This window comes from Octopus sinensis, linkage group LG7 (assembly GCF_006345805.1).
Source record: "Octopus sinensis linkage group LG7, ASM634580v1, whole genome shotgun sequence".
Taxonomy (NCBI): Eukaryota; Metazoa; Mollusca; class Cephalopoda; order Octopoda; family Octopodidae; genus Octopus; species Octopus sinensis.
Genome location: NC_043003.1, coordinates 87,935,609 through 87,956,163, shown reverse-complemented (window position 1 = coordinate 87,956,163; position 20,555 = coordinate 87,935,609). Strand labels below are relative to the sequence as shown.

Here is a 20,555-nt window from a genome sequence, read left to right as displayed (position 1 = left end):
CAAACTCGGTGTGTGACACACTAATTGTACATATTAGGTAACTTGATGTAGTTGTGTGTGCTACATATCGCCCTCCAGATGCCCCAAGCCATGTGGGCAAGTTTGAAGACTGCCTTATAAAAATAGAAGAAGTTCTAACTACATTAGAACAACACATAAGTGTACTTCTTATGGGAGACTTCAATCTGCCCAATGTCAGATGGCCGGAGGGCCTTTCTCTCCCAGGAATGACAAGATGTGAACGAGGACAGGCAAGGTCCCTCCTGAACCTCATCAACACCCTGTACATGGAGCAGGTAATACTCCAACCAACCAGGGCAGGTAACACACTGGATCTCTGCTTCACAAATGACATGGATCTCATCCATAATGTGAAAGGGACACCGACACTACTCTCGGATCACAACATGATAGAGCTGACCATGTACGGGCCAAAAGAGAGCACGGACATGCAGCCTACAAGAAACCCTCAGAATCTTTCCAGCTTGAACTACCATAAGGCAAACTGGAAACAAATTGAGAAAGAGATCCTCAAACAAAACTGGCCTAAATGTCTCTCCTCGCCAGACATCGACGTGAAACTTCAACAATTCATGTCTGTAATGCAAGCCATATGCTACAAATGTGTCCCAGAGAGAAAGGCCACTGTACAAAAGAACAAAATCCCCAGAGAGAGGAAAATTTTAATGAGACGGCGTACAAAATTTTCAAATCGCCTAAACTAACAGATTGAAAGCAGTGAAAAGTCCTGCCTAAAAATAAAACTGTTGGAAATCGAAAAATGTCTGCAACTCTCCCATGAAAAAGAAAGAGCAGACAAAGAAGCCTGGGCTATAGACAACATAAAATCTAACCCCAGAGCTTTCTACAGGTATGCCAAAGAAACAGCTACAGTGCACTGTAGAATAGGGCCACTCCTCGAAAAGGATGGCACACTTACAGGAAAACCAATGAGGGTAAGTGAAATATTGAATGAGCAATTCAAGAGTGTTTTCACTCCACCCCTTGGGCATCTCCAAATCACCAATCCAACTGACTTTTTTACCACTGCAGATATAAAATCAGAGGCGGCGACGATAGATTACATCGATATAAAGGAAGAGGATGTAATCAAGGCTATAGATGAAATGAAAACAGACTCAGCTACTGGCCCCGATGGATTCCCGGCAATCCTCCTAAAAGCATGTAAGAGAGTCCTAGCAAGACCACTGCAGTTCCTCTTTCAGAGCTTCCTTGCAGCTGGCAAACTTCCAAGAAAACTGAAGGAAGGTAAAATATGCCCCATTCATAAAGGAGGTAGCAGAGCGGAAGCCAAGAACTATAGACCTATCTCTCTGACCTCACACATCAGCAAGGTCATGGAACGAATAGTCAGAAGGAAGCTGATCACCTTCCTTGAAGAGAATGACTTGCTTCCCGACACCCAACATGGTTTCCGACCAGGGAGAAGCTGTTTAACTCAGCTCCTACAACACTATGACTGGGTGCTGAAACGGCTGCTCAACCACTTAAATGTGGAAGTGATATATCTCGACTTTGCAAAGGCCTTTGATAAAGTCGATCATGGAATAATATGTCACAAACTGCGTGATCTCAACATAGTTGGAAAACTGGGAGAATGGCTTCATGACTTTCCGAAAGATAGAAGTCAGGTGGTAGGGGCCACTTCCATTAACACGCAAATAGTGAGCGGTGTTCCGCAGGGCACTGTTCTGGGACCACTACTGTTCATAATGGCCCTCTCAGACATGCCCTCAGCCACGCAGAGAGCCACAATCACAAGTTATGCAGATGATACAAAAGTTTCACAGGCAATACAGAACCCTGAGGACACTAAACACCTGCAATGTGAGCTGGACAAAATATACAAGTGGGCCGAAAAGAATAGCATGCAGTTCAATGCTGAAAAGTTTCCAGCTCTATACTATCAGCATGCAAAACTAAATGCAATACCCAATGAATACACTGGACCCGGAGGAATAGCAATCCCAGAGGCACAATCAGTGCGTGACCTAGGTATTTACATGAGTGATGACGCGACCTTTTGTGTACATGTTGCTAAATTGGCAATGAAATGTAGACGACTGGCCGGATGGATCCTCAGAACCTTTAGAACAAGAGAACAAGAAACCATGATGGTCCTCTGGAGGACACTTGTCCTAAGCCACTTTGACTACTGCTCTCAGTTATGGTCACCATAAGACTAAGGTGCTAGTTAATATGAAAGAAGACAAAACCCTGGTATCTTCAGGGAAATGGCCTTGTTCAACATGCAAAAAAGGAGCAGGTATAACCTATACACAGTAGTAAGCTATGGACACAAAAGGTGTAAAGAAATAAGAGGCAGACTATTGGAGAACATGTCGCGTGCATTGCACTGTAGCAGTATATACTATGAGCACACTGGAAATAACTTCTCTTAAATGCCCAGGTGTCTTACTGCATCATTATGTCTCTCATCCCCCCCCCCCCCATACACTATGCCTGTCTCTTCCCCCTTTGTTACCTTTCTTGCCCTTCTCTTGTCTACTCTATCACTGTTAATATTCTGCTGTACTGCACTGCCAATCATCTCCCCCATCTCTCATCTCCTCACACTCCTACTTATTCTGTCACTCATTTCCAATCAGTTCCTACATTGAAGATCCATTCAGATACCTAGTCATTGACAATGAAAGTGTTAAATTTTATACAAAGCATTGTAACAAAATCAGAAATACAGAATATTTTTCCTACATGGCTTTGACTTCTTCACTTTCTTCTTGGGTACTTTTTGTTCCATACAACTTTCATCAACTTTAGCTTTCTGTGCATTCTCATCAGACAGTGGTGCAGCTTGTTTTGCATTCTTCACAATTGCATATCTGAAACGAAATATGAATAAAACTTATTAGATGTAATAGTTCAACACATTAGCTGTGGCATTAACATATTTTAAATGAAATAGAAACAATCTTGTTAGAGAATTCCATTAGCATGTCAAGAATCAAGCGTTACTAACCATGTTGCAAATATAGGAGGAAACACATCCCAAATATATTGAAGCAGGCAAGTCAATATGCGAACCTGTATGTGATTACTGTTAGAAACAGCAGTCAAATATCTCTCAAGCCATATCTTTTCAACATTAGAAAGAAAAAGGACATATTATATAAAGTGGGCCTATTAAAATCAAACTGGCTCTGAGCGTAGTTTTGCTTGATCAGAGACAGCTTGGATTTAAACATACATTACAGTAAAATAAAATACACAATATAAAGGCAAACGGCCACTCATTTCAAGGAGACGGTAGAATGTGATATAATCATTAAAAGAGATGCGGTATTTGACTTTTGTTGAAATGATACAATTGGTTGTCTACCATCTGAGTAGCCTTAACTCTTTTGATACCAACCTGCATGAAGCCAGCTGAGAAATTAAATATTGAATGATTCCAACTTGCCTGAATCCAGCTGAATTGACGCATTCATATTTAAATGAGAATTTCACACAAATCACATTAGTACATTCACGAACACACATAGTTTAACTAGGTAAGCAAATGAGTTACACTATCTGATAGTATTTTACAAGGTATCTGAGCACTGCAAATTTTGAGATTCTTTCTCCATTTTTTTGTTTCACTATAAACAAAAACTGGATACCAGTTTCATGTTGCCAACAGCTTTTAGGAGCAAAGGCCTGGATATTGACAGGTAAAAATCAACAATATAAAACTGCGTCAATTAGCAATTATGTTCATGGCTAATTCCTTTAAACCAATCTATTACTGACTTGGTGTTTTTCCAAATCCGTAAATTTAATTCACTATCTTAGCTAAAATACAATCTAAAATATATTTGCTAATAATACCTCTTTCAGTTTTAACCGGATTAATCAATCTACATTTAGGGTTTCTATTAAAATTAGCTTTATGGTAATAAAAGGATGGCGAGGGAGGAGATATTCTATCCCTATCACTAATTTTAAGATTGTTAGCAATTCTTCTTGCCTCCATATATACATACATGTACATATATACATCATGCTAGCATGGAAAGCGGACGTTAAACGATGAGGATATATATATATACACATATAATGACCTCTTACACATATATATATATATATACATATACACTATTTATATGTATATACACACACACACACATATATATATATACACATACATAGTTGAATGAGCTATCTTGCAAGAAGTGTTATAGAGTAATCTCCTTTTAATAAGTTTCTCGGAAGATTCTACTTCATGAGAAGTAATTCTTAATTATTCAAGAAGCTTCGCATTTCTCTTGGAAGTTTCTAGATTGTCTAGTGTTCCATTAATAAAAACAGTTTCTTTGCCCTGCTCTTTGCTTCTTAGTCAACCAGACTGAACCATTCACATCCTTGCCATGTCTGTCTATTTCTCTATGCCACATGACTGAAAACCACCACTGAAGTGTTATTTCTACATTTCTGAACTTCTTTGCATAGGTTACTTCATTCAACTAGATTCTACATTTCAATTATATTTCATCAACAACCAGTGAATAAAATATATTTTTATGGAGTAAATATATAGTTCCTAAATTTATTCTTCTTCTCTGTAAGAATTCTTCTAATAATATACACACAGCCATTTCAATACTTGATACTGATCATATATTCTACACTAGATAAATTGGTGACCAACCAATGTGGATCCCGAATTCTACCTTGGAGAATTCTACCACATAAATTGGTAACCAACCAATGAGAGAATAATTTAGTTATATTCAAATACTTTCCATGTCACAATTTTCTTCAAATGAATTATCATCAACTCATATGATGATATCTACTATGAATTATCCAGTAATACCAATTTTTACAGGCGATACCATCTCGTTTGCCCAGTTAGAAGCATTTTTCTCAGCAAACAAACACAATTCAGACCAACAGCAGCTCTACATTTTACTTAGCTCTATACCACCACCATTAACTGGAGAATTGCAAGATATTACAGCTCCACCAGCAGATGCAACATATTCATCAATCAAAACTGAAATTTTATGACGAACTTTGTTCTCTTCAGAAAAGAAGTTTTTAAAACTTCTCAACAACGAGCATTTAGGAGACAGAACCCCATTGGAAATGCTCAGAAAAATGTGCCAGCTCACAGAGGACAACCCTGCTGAAAGTAAGTTGCTTAAACAACTCTTTTTCTCCAGATTACCATGGTTTGTTCAAGGTATGCTCGCCCATTTGACTGATGTTAGCACAGTTGACAAACTTGCAGCATCAGCAGATAAAATTTTGGAGTATAGAAAATCTACTCCAGAACAGAACAATTCTCCTTAGTCAGTTGCTGCAGTTTCTTCTGAATTCAAAGAATTTCGTGAATCTACACAGAGTACTATACCTAAGCTAGTCGCAGAAATTCGTCTCTTGCATATCAATAGAAGTTCTTCACCTTGTCGTTATCATCATTCTAGTTCCTGTTCTCCCAGCAGATCAAAAACTGTTTGCTGGTATCATTACAAGTTTGGTCTGCAGCTAAGAGATATATTTCACCTTGTACATTCAAAACTCGGGAAAACTAAAACGCTGAACTCCAAGCGTGACTGCAGTTCCAGGCACATTTTCTCCTAGTCACGCATTTTTCATACTTGATTTTAAGTCTAAGAAGGAATTTCTAGTAGATTTCGGAGTGTTCTGCAATACATGACCCTTTAAATTTGTCGAAGAAAAACTTTTCGCTTCTGATATATCTCTTCAAGCAGTCAACTGCTCTCCTATTAATACTTTCAGTGAGATTTCACTCACACTGGACCTGAATCTCAGACGAAGTTTCCAGTGGGTTTTTATCATTGCTGACCTTCCTCACTCCATTTTAGGAGCTGATTTTCTCTATCATTTTTCTCTATTAGTGGATGTCAAAAGAAAGAGACATCGATAGCAATACATAGTTATACACTTTAGGAAAACATTTCAATTCCACTTCTGTCAGCCCACTATTTTTTATTGCAAATCAAACAGATAAATATCAGGTCTTGCCTCAATTCTTTCCTGAATTAACTAATTTAACTTTTAATGTCAATGCTTCAGCACATACAAATACTCATTATATAACCACCAATGGATCTCCCGTTTTCTCGCATCCTAGACATTTACCATCTGAAAAACTCGATAAATATACAATACCTCATATTCAGGATTTTGCATTATCTCTACTAGACTTCCAGCTTAAAATAACAAAGGGAGGTAATATATACACCAACTTCTATAAGAAAGTTGCCAGAAGAGAACTGTTTGTGAATTAAAGGTCAGCCCTACCCCTAGATGCTAAAACGAGATACATAAGAAATGAACTAGCACGTATCAAAAATAAATGTAGCAAAGTTGAGGACCAGATTACTCACACCACACACTTCATAGATATACTGAGGCTCAATGGCTACCCTACATCGACAATAAACCAAATTAAAAACCAAAAGAGCCCCAGACATGAGACCTTCTCTAACACCTGCTTTATGAAATTACCACATTTCAATGAAAGCACAACCATAGCAATTTCGTAGAGCCATACGCAACGAAGGACTAGACATACAATTAGCACACTCCGGCCCCTCACTGCGTAGATACCTGAATAAAAAGCAATCTAGAGATAACAATCAATGCTCATTAACTAACTGTCCAATCCGCATTACAGGTATGTGCTAGTGGACACATGTAGTATACTGAATAGACTGCAACAAATGTAAGGCATATTATATAGGCAACACAAATCAAATTTTGCATACTCGCATTAAGGAACATCTCAACACACGCGCATCCTCATTTAGAAAACACATTGATAAATGTAAAAATATCAACAAACAAATTAAAGTTACTATTGAAGCCAATGATAGAAATCTCGGCAACTTAAAAATTAAGGAAGCTTTGAATATCTATAAATTAAACACACAAATAAATAACAGACTGGAGCTAGGCAAGCAATACATAACATGACACAGGCACATTTGCTACATATTAGAAAAGAGGTGATGAAAATTGATTTGTGGAGCAATAAGTTAATAAATGACACCACTAACATTCACAAAGAGAAATGCTTGAAAATTCAAATATAATCATAAAATTATTTTATCTCCAACAAAAAACACCTTTCCAAGGACAGTTCCTTTTTAACCCTGAAGAAGGGACTTCTATGTCCCGAAATATTGGATACATATACGACTAAAGATTACCAGATAACTTACTTTTAGTTTTTACCTCATCTTAAAATCAATTTGCATTCTTTGGCCTTTTAAATCTTTCAACATTATATTCCATATACAATGCTTCAAGCAAACTATAAAATCTTATTATATACACACACACACATATATATATATATATATATACATACATACACACATATATATATATATACACCAAAGATCAAAGAATCAAATCAAAATCGATCAAAATCAATGGAATTTGTAGTTTTGTGGTACCAGTGCCGGTGGCACATAAGAAAACCATCCGAACGTGGCCGTAGCCAGTACCGCATCAATTGGCCTCCGTGCTGGTGGCACATAACAAACACCATCCGATCGTGGCCATGCCAGCCTCGCCTGGCCTCTGTGCCGGTGGCACGTAAAAAACACCATCCGAGTGTGGCCATTCGCCAGCCTCGTCTGGCACCTGTGTCGGTGGCACATAAAAAGCACCCACTACACTCACGGAGTGGTTGGTGTTAGGAAGGGCATCCAGCTGTAGAAACACTGCCAGATCTGACTGGCCTGGTGCAGCCTTCGGGCTTCCCAGACCCCAGTTGAACCGTCCAACCCATGCTAGCATGGAAAGCGGACGTTAAACGATGATGATGACATACATACAAATATACATGTATACACACGCACATACATATATATGTGTGTGTATACGCAAGACAGTGTATGAGAGAAAATTGTGATGTCACAGGAGAGAAATGGCTGATGGTGCATTTGCTTTTAATGATTCTGAAAAGAAAGAGGCTTGGAGAAGCCATTATGAAAGACTGCTGAATGTGGAGAATGAATGGGAGGAGGAGAGCCTTTCAAATGTTGACCCAGTAGAAGGACCAGCTATCCCAATAGACAGTTCCCTAGTAGATAAAGCAATTAAGGGTATTAAGCCAGGAAAAGCCTCTAGTCCATCAGGAATCATTGCTAAGATGCTTAAAACATCTGGTGGTATGGACTATGGCCTAGTCACCCGCATTGTAAATCAGGTAGTTCATGATGGAGTCATACCCAACGACTTGCGTAGCAGCACCATAGTCAACTGCTACAAGTGTAAAGGTGATGCTCTAGATAGAAATAACTACAGGGGTATCAAACTGCTGGACCAGGAAATGAAGGTCACAGAGAAGGTCATACCCCATATCATCAGGGAGAAGATCTGCTTAGATAAAATGCAGTTCAGTTTGGTGCCGGCTAGAAGCACCAATGGCAGTTCAACAACTGCAGGAAAAATACCTAGCCAAAGATAAACCCCTATACTTAGCTTTTGTGGACTTGTAGAAAGCCTTTGACAAGGTCCCCCAATCACTTATCTGGTGGGCGATGCGGAAACTGGAGATTGATGAATGGTTAATAAGGGCTGTACAGGCCCTTTACAGAGAGGCTGCTGATAAGGTTAGGATTGGCAATGAGTATAGTGAAGAATTCCGGGTAGAAGTTGGTGTCCACCAAGGATAAGCCCTCAGTCGCTTTTATTCATCATAGTCATCCAGAAAATAACAGAGGAATTCAAGACGGGTTGCCCCAGGGAGCTCCTCTATGCTGATGACCTAGCCCTCGTAGCAGAATCACTACCGAAACTAAAGAAGAAATTTCGTGTGTGGAAGCTAGGTTTAGAATCAAAAGGCCTTAGAGTCAATGTAGCAAAGACCAAAGTTCTAGTAAGCAGGAAGGCAAACTCACTACACACCCCTTCAGGTAAGTGACCCTGCTTGATCTGTAGAAAAGGTGTAGGTAGAAACCTCTATAAGTTGTTCCCAGTCTAAGCTATGGATACATAAGAGGTGCAGCAACATCAAAGGAAAATTAACCGAGAAGATAGCTTTCCTATGCGGCAGATGCACAGGGACAATAGACACCATTGATACTCAGAAAACAGATTCCATTACACTCCTGGGGGAGAAACTAGAAGTAGTTGATAGTTTTCGCTACCTAGGTGACCAAGTTAGTAGTGGGGGTGGATGCTCAGGGAGTGTTACCAATAGAATAATAATAGCCTGGGAAAATTTAGAAAGCTTCTTCCCCTACTGGCAACAAGGGGTCTCTCGCTCAGAGTGAAAGATAGATTGAACGACGCATGTGTGCAAACTGCCATGCTTCACGGCAGTGAAACATGGGCTGTGACTGCAGAGGACATGCATAGGCTCGAAAGAAATGAAGCTAGCATGATCCACTGGATGTGTAATGTCAGTGTACATGCACGACAGAGTGTAAGCGCCCTGAGAGAAATGTTGGACATAAGAAGCATCGGATGCGGCATGCTGGAGTGACGTTTGAGTTGGTGTGGTCATGTACCACAGATGGATGAGGAGAGATGTGTGAAGAAGTACCACTTCCAAACTGTTGAAGGAATCCGGGGTAGAGGTAGACCCAGGAAGACATGGGACGAGGTGCTCAAGCATGACCCTCGTACGTTGGGCCTCACAGAGGCTATGACGAAAGGCCGAGACCTCTGCAGATATGCTGTAACTTCGAAGACCCGACAAATGAAGTGAGTTCATGGCTTGCAGGACGGCCTGCTATGCTTGAGGAGACCTACTGTGTCAAGTACATCAACATCAAAATAAATTGAATGGATATTCTGATACCCGTGCCGGTGGCAAGTTGAGCCACACAGAGGAAATGATGAAGACTGAAACTTCTGAGATATGCTGTGACTGTGAAGACCTAACAAATGAAGTGAGTACATGCCTCACAGGCTGGCCGGCTGTGCTAACCTTGGATCATAGAGTGACCCGCTGTTCTTGAGGAGACCTATTGAGTCAAGTACCTCAACACCAACATCAAAATATAAATCAAATGGAAATTGTAGTTCAGAAAGTGGCTGATGCCAGCGCCGTCTGGCTGGCGTCCTTGTCGGTGACACATACAATGCACCAACAGATCGTGGCCGTTTGCCAGCCTCCTCTCGCCCCTGTGCCAGTGGCACATAAAAACCACCAACTACACTCACAGAGTGGTTGGCGCTAGGAAGGGCATCCATCTGTAGAAACACTGCCAGATCAGACTGGAGCCTGGCGCAGCCTCCTGGTTTCCCAGACCCTGGTTGAACCGTCCAACCCATGCTAGCATGGAAAACAGGCGTTAATGGATATGTATATGTGTGTGTGTGTATATATATATATATATATATATTATATATATATATATAATATATATATATATACACACACAAACACACACATATATATATATATAGAAAGGGATGCGTGCGTTCCGTCATATAATATATTAATAAATAAAACATATGCATATATATATACATATATGTACGTACCTACCTCTACATGTATATATACACGCATATATGAGTACAGGATACCAAAAATAAGCAAATCGAATAAAATTTGAGATCTTTTTGCAGAGGGGTAAAAATGGTAACAAAACCAGGACAGTAATGACAGTACAAAATATAAGCAGTAAAAGACAGGACAAGGAAAATGTCCAGTTCCTTGGGTTTGTGTCTATGTTTTCGTTTCTCATTGTGTTCGACATTTTTTTGGTGCTCTGTACTCATATATGCGTGTATATATACATGTAGAGGTAGGTACGTACATATATGTATATATATATATGCACATGTTTTATTTATTAATATATTATATGACGGAGCGCACGCATCCCTTTCTAAGTAAGATTGTTCTTGATATTAATTTTGATGCGCACTCTTAACCTTTCTGTCCCATCCTTTTCTCAGCCCTCATTCTTTGATTTCCTTTTCTTCTACTTAACTGTCTCTCCCTCTCTCTCATTCTTCATGGTTTTCTCACAACCATTCCCCTTTCTTCTCTCCCTTTCTCTTGCTCCTCCTCCTTATGTTATGCAATAGAATTGATTAAGAACCCTTTCTTTAATTATGTTCCAAATATCACATTAATATGTTGATAAGTAAAAAAGTTACAGTTGTTTAATGAAACTAGTCTAAATTCATGATTATTTTAGAATTTAATTGAAACTCATGAAGGGTGTATTTTGGTCAGAAATATAGTAACGAAAGGGTTAATACTAACTGCATTAGAAAGGAGGTAGTATATCAATGTATAGTAAGTATACAATATGATAGTCAGGTATATGTGGGTGCGACAAAAAACAATATGAAACAAAGACTTAATTATCACAACTATACATTTAGAAACAGAAATAGGAGATATTTTAGCTACAAATGGGAACTCAAGGATAGGAGAATTAATTATAATTTAGACTGGAAAATATTAATATCAGCACCTGCATGCAAATAATAATAGAAAATGTTTATTATGTATTAATGAATTTTTTTTTCTAATTGGGGCTAAAATTCCGCTTATTAACAACTTTAAGGAATGTAATGTTTCCCGTTTTCATAAAATAGGGTATACCTTTTTCCAAATATAACTAGAACCTAGTATTAAAATACCCCTACTGACATAACAGTAATTATTCAGAGTTAACCACTATTACTGTATTATATTGTAATAGGTAATATGTGATAATTATGCAGATATATATATAAATGAGGGTATACATTAAGTAACATATAATTATATGCATATGTGTCATCATCATTTAACGTCCGCTTTTCATGCTAGCATGGGCTGGACAATTTGACTGAGGGCTGGCGAACCAGATGGCTGCACCAGGCTCCAATCTTGATCTGGCTGAGTTTCTACAGCTGGATGCCCTTCCTAACGCCAACCACTCCAAGAGTGTAGTGTGTGCTTTAATGTACCACCAGCAAAGGGCCAGTTAGGTGGTACTGGCAACGACCTTGCTCGAATCTTTTTACACATGCCACCGGCACAGGTGCCAGTAAGGCGATGCTGCTAACGATCATGCAGAGTTTAGTGTCCAAAGAAAGCAAAGTGGGCTGGTTATGCCCCTGGCATAGGCCACGAGGTTATGGTCTCATTTGGCTTATCAGGTCTTCTCAAGTACGGCATATTTCCAAAAGTCTCAATCACTAGTCATTTCCTCAGTGAGGCCTAAAGTTCGAAGGTCATGCTTCACCACTTCATCCCAAGTCTTCCTGGGTCTACCTTTTCGATAGGTTCCCTCAACCACTAGGGTGTGGCACTTTTTCACACAGCTATCCTCATCCATTCTCGCCACATGACCATACCAGCGCAGTCGTGTCTCTTGCACACCACATCTGATGCTTCTTAGGTCCAACTTTTCTCTCAAGGTACTTACACTCTGTCAAGTATGCACACTGACATGACACATTCATCGGATCATAGTGGCTTCATTCCTCGCGAGCTTACACATGTCCTCAGCAGTCACAGCCCATGTAGCATGGCTGTTCGTACACATGCGTCATACAATCTACCTTTTACTCTGAGCAAGAGGCCCTTTGTCACCAGCAAAGGCAAGAGCTCTCTGAACTTTGCCCAGGCTATTCTTATTCTCGCACTTACACTTTCAGTGCACCCTCCCCCACTACTGACTTGGTCACCTAGGTAACGGAAGCTATCAACTACTTCTAGTTTTTCTCCCTGGAATGTGGCGGAAGTTGTTCCCTGTGCATTTTCAGTGTTTATTGCTCCCGAGCATCTGCCACATACAAAAACTATCTTCCCAGTTAGCCTTCCTTTGATATTACTGCACCTCTTATGTGTCCATAGCTTATACTGGGTACATCTTATAGAGTTTCTACCTATGCCACTACTGCAGATCAAGCAGGGGCATCTACCTGAAGGGATTTTTGGTTTGCCTGTCTTCCTACTTATTAGGACTTTGGTTTTAGCTAGGTTGACTCTAAGGCCCTACATATTTTGGCAGTGTCCACCTACTAAATTCCACTCATAACATACAAGTCAACCCTAGCCTATAATCAAACATTCTTGTCTAAAGTGCCTGACCAGGTATGTTCAAATTGATCAACTCATTACTAAAGTACTTACCTTTTTGCAGGATATAATTTAATAGCAGTAGCAACAGGAAACATCTTTGCTAAATCTTCAACTTTACAGTCAGATGGAAGATTATTCACAACCAATTTACATTTCTCATCCTCTGAAACAGAAAGTAAGATTGGATGAAATAATTGAAAAATAAAAAAATTAATAGAAATTCTTAGCAATATCTAGCACAGGTCAACACAAACATGTTACCATGTAATGCTCTAAGCAACCATTAATAGCTACCATCACTGTAAATCACAATACATATCAGAATGAAGTTTGCAATAAATTCCATTCTCCAAAATAGTTCAGCATCCATCTCCCCTGGCACATCATGAACCTTAGAGGAATGTTGGTTGGAGTTGCCCCAACCTGGATCAAGCACACACTCAGGTCTGCTCCAATAGTGTTAGTGGGAGACCAGGAGGTTAACCTCAGGAAATTGAGAGATTTGTATGAATCAGGACTTTCACTGTAGGTTGGACCTCTCACCACCTACAACTGATTTGTATGGATTCTTAACTTCTTTTCAGCTATATATACATTTGCGTGTGAATGTGTACCATCATCATCATTTAACATCCATCTTCCATACAAGGGTAGGATGGTTGACAGGAGCAGGCCAGGTAGAAAACCTACTCTAGGCTACTAACTCTGTTTTGGCAGGACTTTTACAGCTGGATGCCCTTCCAAATGCCAACCATATTACAGTGTGGACTGGATGCTTTTCACATGGCACCAGCATTGGTAGGGTAACTAAGTAACTCACAAGACAAGGAACTATGAGAGGGGTAAGGGTATATGAGGTACATCAGAGGATGAAATATTAATGACAAAGAGACAGAAGCAGGTGTCTTGCTACAAAAGAGGAGGACATTAGAGTAGGTGATCCAGTATCAGTTGAAAGGCTAGAGTGTAACAGAGAAATAGAGAGGCAGAAATAGGTGTCTTGCTATTGAGGAGGTACTTGGTTACCCAGTGAGAGAGAGAGAGTTAAGAGATAGATAGTGAAAGAAAGGTACAAGAAACAAGTGTGCTGATGTAAAAGAGAAACTTGGTTACCTAGTCAAAGAAAAAACAACAGGAGAGAGTGACCAAGGGAAAGAGAGAGACAGAGAGAGAGTAGGAAACAGCAAAAGTATAAGATAGAGCAGAAGAGTGATGGTGTAGTGTTAGGGTATACTCTCAAGTAACACGGATCTGAGCAGAAAAATATGGTGTGGGTATTGGGGTGGGGGGAGCAGGGATACAGCTGAGGGCAAGAAAGGGGATTGGAAAACAATTGCATTTTATGAAGAGGAAATGTGAGGAAGAGAAAGATGCAGTTTAGAAGAGGAGTTGTAATTCGGTTTCATAGGATAGAGTGGATAAAAAGTGTAGTGTTAAATATGGAAGGACACAACCCTCCTAGTACTCAGTTTTGCAGATGCGTCTTCTCTAGAACGTCATATTGTTAAACTTCTCAGTCCATTGTCATTTCCTCCATGAGCCCCAACCTGCTACAGTTGGTCCTCACCACTTCATCCCATGTCTTCCTAGGACTCCCTATTCTACAGGTGCCATCCACTTTCAGTGATAAGCACTTCTTTTTACAGCTGTCTTCACTCATATGCATTTCCTCTCCTGCATGCCACACTTAATCCCACTTATGCCTAACTTTTCTTTCAATAGTTGTGATTTGCCAGTCATACACACTGATGTTGCAAATCCAACAGAGCATACTACCTTTATTCCTCTCCAGACTACATATGTTTTCTGCAGTCTGAGCCCATGTCTCACTACCATGTAACATAGCTGTTCTCACACAAGTATCATACAGTCTACTTTTCACTTTCAGAAAGAGTACTTTTGTTGCCAACAGAGAGAGTCGTTCTCTGAACTTCCTCCATCCTATTCTTATTCTAGAAACAATACTTTCAGAGCATCCACCATTGTTACTAATTTGGTCACTTAAATAGCAGAAACTATTTACCACCTCAAGAGAACCTCCTGGGGATTTGAGTAAGTTTAAATCTCTCATGCTCTAAGTACTTATTGTTCATGTGCATCTGCCACACACAAAAGCAACCCCGTCTGATAACCTATCCACAATTCCACTGCATCTCTTATGCATCCATGACTTACACTTGATGCAGCAAATGGAATTACGTCCACTCCTTTCCTTCATATTGAACAGGGTCATATATATATATATATATACACACACATGTATATATAGCTGAAAAGGAGTTAAGAATCCATACAAATCAAAATCTGTAGGTAAAAAGTAAAAGAGAAAACTGCACAGAAGTAGGTTTTAGGACTCTTTTTTTCCTTTAATGGGACAGGATAAGTACTTTTATATTATATTTGTTACACTATGTGACATTTATAAATTATTACCGGTTTTGATGTGTATGTATAACTTATCTAATGCTAAAAATTCAAAGTGTAGAAAAAATTAGGAAATCAGAAACAATTGGAAACTAAAACAATTTTTGTTATATTTTGCATTTTTAAGTACATTTGATGGTCTGTCATTAGCAAGTAAACAAAGTGTGTGTACAAATACACAGATATATACATATACAGAGGCAACTCAAAAATTTTGCAATATCTACGAACATGTTAGATTGTGGCACATATTATCACCTGACTGAAGCAGTTCGAGCTGTGGAAGGTAGCCACTGAGGTTTAGTAGTGTCGTAGCAGTTCATGTGCTATGTATATGATTTGAAAGTAAAGCAGATGAACGTGCAATGTAGTCTAATTCAAATTCTTATGCTTTATGAGTTTGGGCTGTAAACATCACAGAAGCAACCAAAAACTTTTGTTGTGCAAAAGATGAATGTGTAGTTGATCATAGTACGATAAACAGATGGTTCAAAATATTTTGTTTGGGTTTCAACAACCTTGATAATCAAGCGAGGTCAAGTAGGCCTAAAACCATGTATTCCAAGGCCATGCTTGAAACCAGAGGCAAATCAGGCAAGTAGCACACAGTATCGGGTGAGCTCAACATCTCACAATCCGGTGTGGTTCGTTACCTTCATTGCCTTGATAAAAGCATCCCGAGCTGCCAAATCGGACCTCATAAAATATTCCCAGCTCAACTAGAGGTGAGTGGATGTTTGCAAAGAAATCCTAGAAAACACATGTGATCTATGTTTCTTTAAAAGGATAACATTTGATGAAAAGTGGAGATTTACCCTCAACCCTAATGTACATGAGTAGTGGTTAAGCAAGGGTCAGCCTCCAGAATTTGTTGCCAAACATGGGTGTTTTGAACACAATGTGTTGTTCTGCATATGGTGAAATTATGACAGAATAATTCACCTACGAATTCATTCTGATGGTCAAACCATCGATGCCAACCCGTACTCTGAACAAACGAAGAAGATATGTCATTGAGAGGCAAAAATACCTGACATTTGTTAACAGAAAGTGACTTCTGCAACAAGATAACGCAAGACCTTATACTGCTCGAGCAACCGGGAATAAACTCCAGGAACTTGAAGGAGCTGAACTGATGCCACACCCACTTCCCTTGGAGTGTTACTTGTTCTGGTCCATGGCTCAATTCCTGCACTCGCGATGTTTCAGGTGGGGGCTCCAGTGAAGGGGTTCTTTGCCTCGAAGGATAAGAACAGGTATCAAAGAACTGGCAGAAAGCTAGCTTCAGATGATAAAGCATGGTGACCTCTACTTTGAATGCTGTTTTTTTATACCTTGTCAAATAAAGCAAATAAGTTAGCAAAATATAGTAAAATGTTTGGCTCAATCTTATATATAGACATATATATGTACAAATATACAGGTATATACACAGACCATATACTCTTTTTACTCTTTACTCTTTTACTTGTTTCAGTCATTTGACTGCGGCCATGCTGGAGCACCGCCTTTAGTCGAGCAAAACCAACCCCAGGACTTATTCTTTGTAAGCCCAGTACTTATTCTACCGGTCTCTTTTGCCGAACCGCTAAGTGACGGGGACGTAAACACACCAGCATCGGTTGTCAAGCAATGCTAGGGGGACAAACACAGATACACAAACACATACATATATATATATACATATATACGACAGACTTCTTTCAGCTTCCGTCTACCAAATCCACTCACAAGGCATTGGTCGGCCTGGGGCTATAGCAGAAGACACTTGCCCAAGATGCCACACAGTGGGACTGAACCCGGAACCACGTGGTTGGTTAGCAAGCTACTTACCACACAGCCACTCCTGTACAAATATGCATATAGAGTGAGTGAGTAGGAGTAAAATAATCTCAGTGTAGATAACACAGAGCACCATTTCAATGTGAATTTAGATTCCAACTTCATAAGGTATCAAAAATGGCTATAAGAGCATTCCAAATCGAGCTGTTCTAAGATAGATAAGCATAGTTAGGCTTGAGACATGGAGCACGAAATACACATTATGAAATAAAGAAAAAATATATCTATAGAAAATAAATTACGACTTATCTTCTTACATAATAACCCATATTCATAAGTGGCATGTGCATAATGTCATAGGTGTGCAACCAGCAACAAGCCCAGATAAAATTATTTAAGTCTGGCCTCTCTTTTCACGAGCAGAGTGGTAAATATTTATGACATCATACACACATGACCTATGAAAATGGTTACAACACAAGTTTGTATATACATTTTTTCTTTATTTTATATGTACTTTCTGCTCCATGTAAATGTCTCAAGCCAACTGTGCTTATCTACCTTACTACCTGTAGAAAAACAAACGTATCATATAAATATATATGTATGTTTGTGAGGGTATGTAACCATGATGTCATATCACTGGACTGAAGAAAGAAGTATGACAAATAATATTACCTGTAATCACAACATTAGCCATCTTCTCAGTTATAGGAGGAGCTGTAACATATAAGAAAAAGAAATGCCTTTTGTTATACAATGGACAAAAATTAATTTTTGTGACGCAGGACACCTAATTAATGAAACCAACATCTCCATTCCAATGAAAATGTATAAAATATTTGAATGTCCCTGGAAAAATGAAAGTTCTCAGCCCTTGTTTAACAGTCTAAAACATACTGCTGGGTTTTAATTCATCAATTTACTTCTGTTTTAGCAACTGTAAGGTAAATGATTATAATGGCATGATGTGCTGAAACTTAAGTTATTTGGTTATGTTGAAAATTATTACTGAAGAATGATGCAATGTATGAGAGGGGGAAATAACAAGGTTTGGTAATAAAAAGTCTTCTGATACAGTTTGGTTATAGGACAAAGGAAAAAAATATGTAGAGAGTCTTATATTTAATTATTATCTACAGCAGTAAACCATAAGTTGTGCCTTCTTTCCCTATTTTCTCGCCAGCATAAGTCTGTAACACCATGCAAAGGTCAGAGGCACTAACCTTCTTTGTTTCTGAAGCCAGAATGTTCCTTTAACCCCTTGCACACAGATTTAGTATTGACAGTCTGTGCTGCGTACTGTTATTAGACTGTTCAGTAACTACATAATTTTTCAAACAAGGAATTTTACAGTATATCTACACATTCTTCTCAGAGTGGTATATTTGAAAACACGGTGCCATACAGAGTGAGACATTGCATTGCTCACATTTAAAGTTTGTTTCTTTCCACACACCCTGCTTCATCAAAAGAACACATCTTCTGTACAGGTGTGGTCTCCCTGATGAGGGAATAATGATGAGGAAATGTCTGTCAACCTTGCTGGACCAGGTAGAACCAATGGCCTACCTTGTAGCATATACTCTTCGGGAGGGTGGTTGTTACACACCCCCTTGATCAATGCTGGTCGAAAATGAAGAAATCATTTGAATCCCTATAACCTTCACTGCAAGGAAGGCATTAACCAAAGGTTGAGCAGAAAGAGAAACACTTTCTTATATCATTTAATGGTTTTTTGACCACAAGAGTGAGATGTGGCCATTTGATCGGAAAATCTACCCTACCCATGCCTTCATTGTAACTGAGGACACAATTTGGCTTCCTGACAATATTTCTGCGCTTCTCAATTTCTGACATTTCAGCAGTATGTTGCATGGATAATATGTCTACAAACTTAAGGGGATCTTGTGTCAGATGATGCAAGGTTAGAGCGTGACAGAGAGACAGGTTGGCAGAAACAGGTGTCTTGCCATAGAGAAAGTACATAGTTACCTGGCCAGAGAGAGAGACTGAAGACAGAGAGAGGTACAAGAAAGAGAGAATAGGTGTGCTGATGTAAAGGAGATGCTAGGTTACCTAGCCAGAGGGAAAAGCAAGAGAAGGAGAGAGTGATCAAGAATGAGGGCAGAAACTGGTGTGCTGCTGCAGAGGAGATACATGGCTACCCAACCAAAGGGAAGAGTAAGGAAAAGAGAGAGAGAGTGAGAAACAGCAAAAGTGCAAGAGAAAGGAGAGAGATGGTGGTGAAGTAACAAGGATCAGTGCATAGATGTGATGGTTAAGAAGAGAGAGATAAATGGCAATTACCAGGGCATGCCCTCAAGCTATGGATGTCATAATATATGCAGCCAGGTATCACCAAGAAGGTGTGAATAGGGACTGGGGATTGCAGTGACTGGCGAAAACCTGAGTATAAAGATGGATACAGTGCAGGAAAGCAGTGATACAGTGAGTAGGGCAGTGAATGACAATCATACTCTTTCTCTTTCACTTGTTTCAGTCCTTTGATTGCAACCTTGAATTCAATAAATGCACCAGCTCAATGAGGCAATCCAGCTGAAATGATTTGATTAGTGACACAGCAGGTTTCTACAATACAACAATGCTTGTTCTCATGTCGCATTTTCACCCATTCTCTGAGGTGTTCATCCAACCCCAAAGTGGAACTGAAAATTTCTGGGTAACTGGTGATTTCTGCATTGACAAGCTAGTATATTGGCAAGAAGTCATGAACAATGAAGATGACTATTTGTTAAAATTGTGGATAAAAAATAGGGATTGAAATAACTGGAATAGCTATTCGGCAATTTCTTAATTTTCAAAATATTGAATTTTTATTATTTTTAAGGGTCCATCATTCCAAATAGATTTGATACCATACCTTGGAAATTATTTTTCTTGAATCCCCACTATCTCAATTCTCTCAGACACTAAGCATCAATTCTTTTAATTCAGCCAATGTAGAAAAACTCCAACTGAATATTGCAAGAATCCATGTTTTGGAGGTATGTTTTAAAAAATTTTAAGTTTAGGCAGCTATTAGAACAGCTGGTAAGCATCACATCTTACAGTAAGGTTTGAAATCTTAACAGAACACATGAATTCATTGAAATAAGTAATTTTGAGGGAAGTTGGGTTTCAGTAATTCATCAAACAATCTTTACTATTAAGCAACTGTAACCCTCCATTTTACTCTGAAATCATAAGATCATAAATATTAATATAACTGGCTATTAGAAACACTACAACAAACTGTAACTGTGCTTGGAACCACAGAAAATGCAATGCTTTCACTTAT

At 39.1% G+C, this 20,555-nt stretch overlaps 1 protein-coding gene across 5 annotated transcripts in view; it reads right to left on the bottom strand.

Annotated features, from left to right (window-relative positions):
- The window catches only part of LOC115214260, a 73,070-nt gene that overhangs the window by 4,172 nt on the left and 48,343 nt on the right, over positions 1 to 20,555 (bottom strand). For 4 of the 5 annotated variants that reach the window (XM_036504879.1, XM_036504882.1, XM_036504881.1 and 1 more), the window contains 3 exons: positions 17,933 to 17,974; positions 13,100 to 13,211; positions 2,734 to 2,864 (listed from right to left, as the gene is read on the bottom strand). In XM_036504879.1, the coding sequence (XP_036360772.1) occupies positions 2,734 to 2,864; positions 13,100 to 13,211; positions 17,933 to 17,974 (285 nt within the window). The remainder of the gene's footprint in view (positions 1 to 2,733; positions 2,865 to 13,099; positions 13,212 to 17,932; positions 17,975 to 20,555) is intronic. The other variant, XM_036504880.1, reaches the window with a different exon arrangement.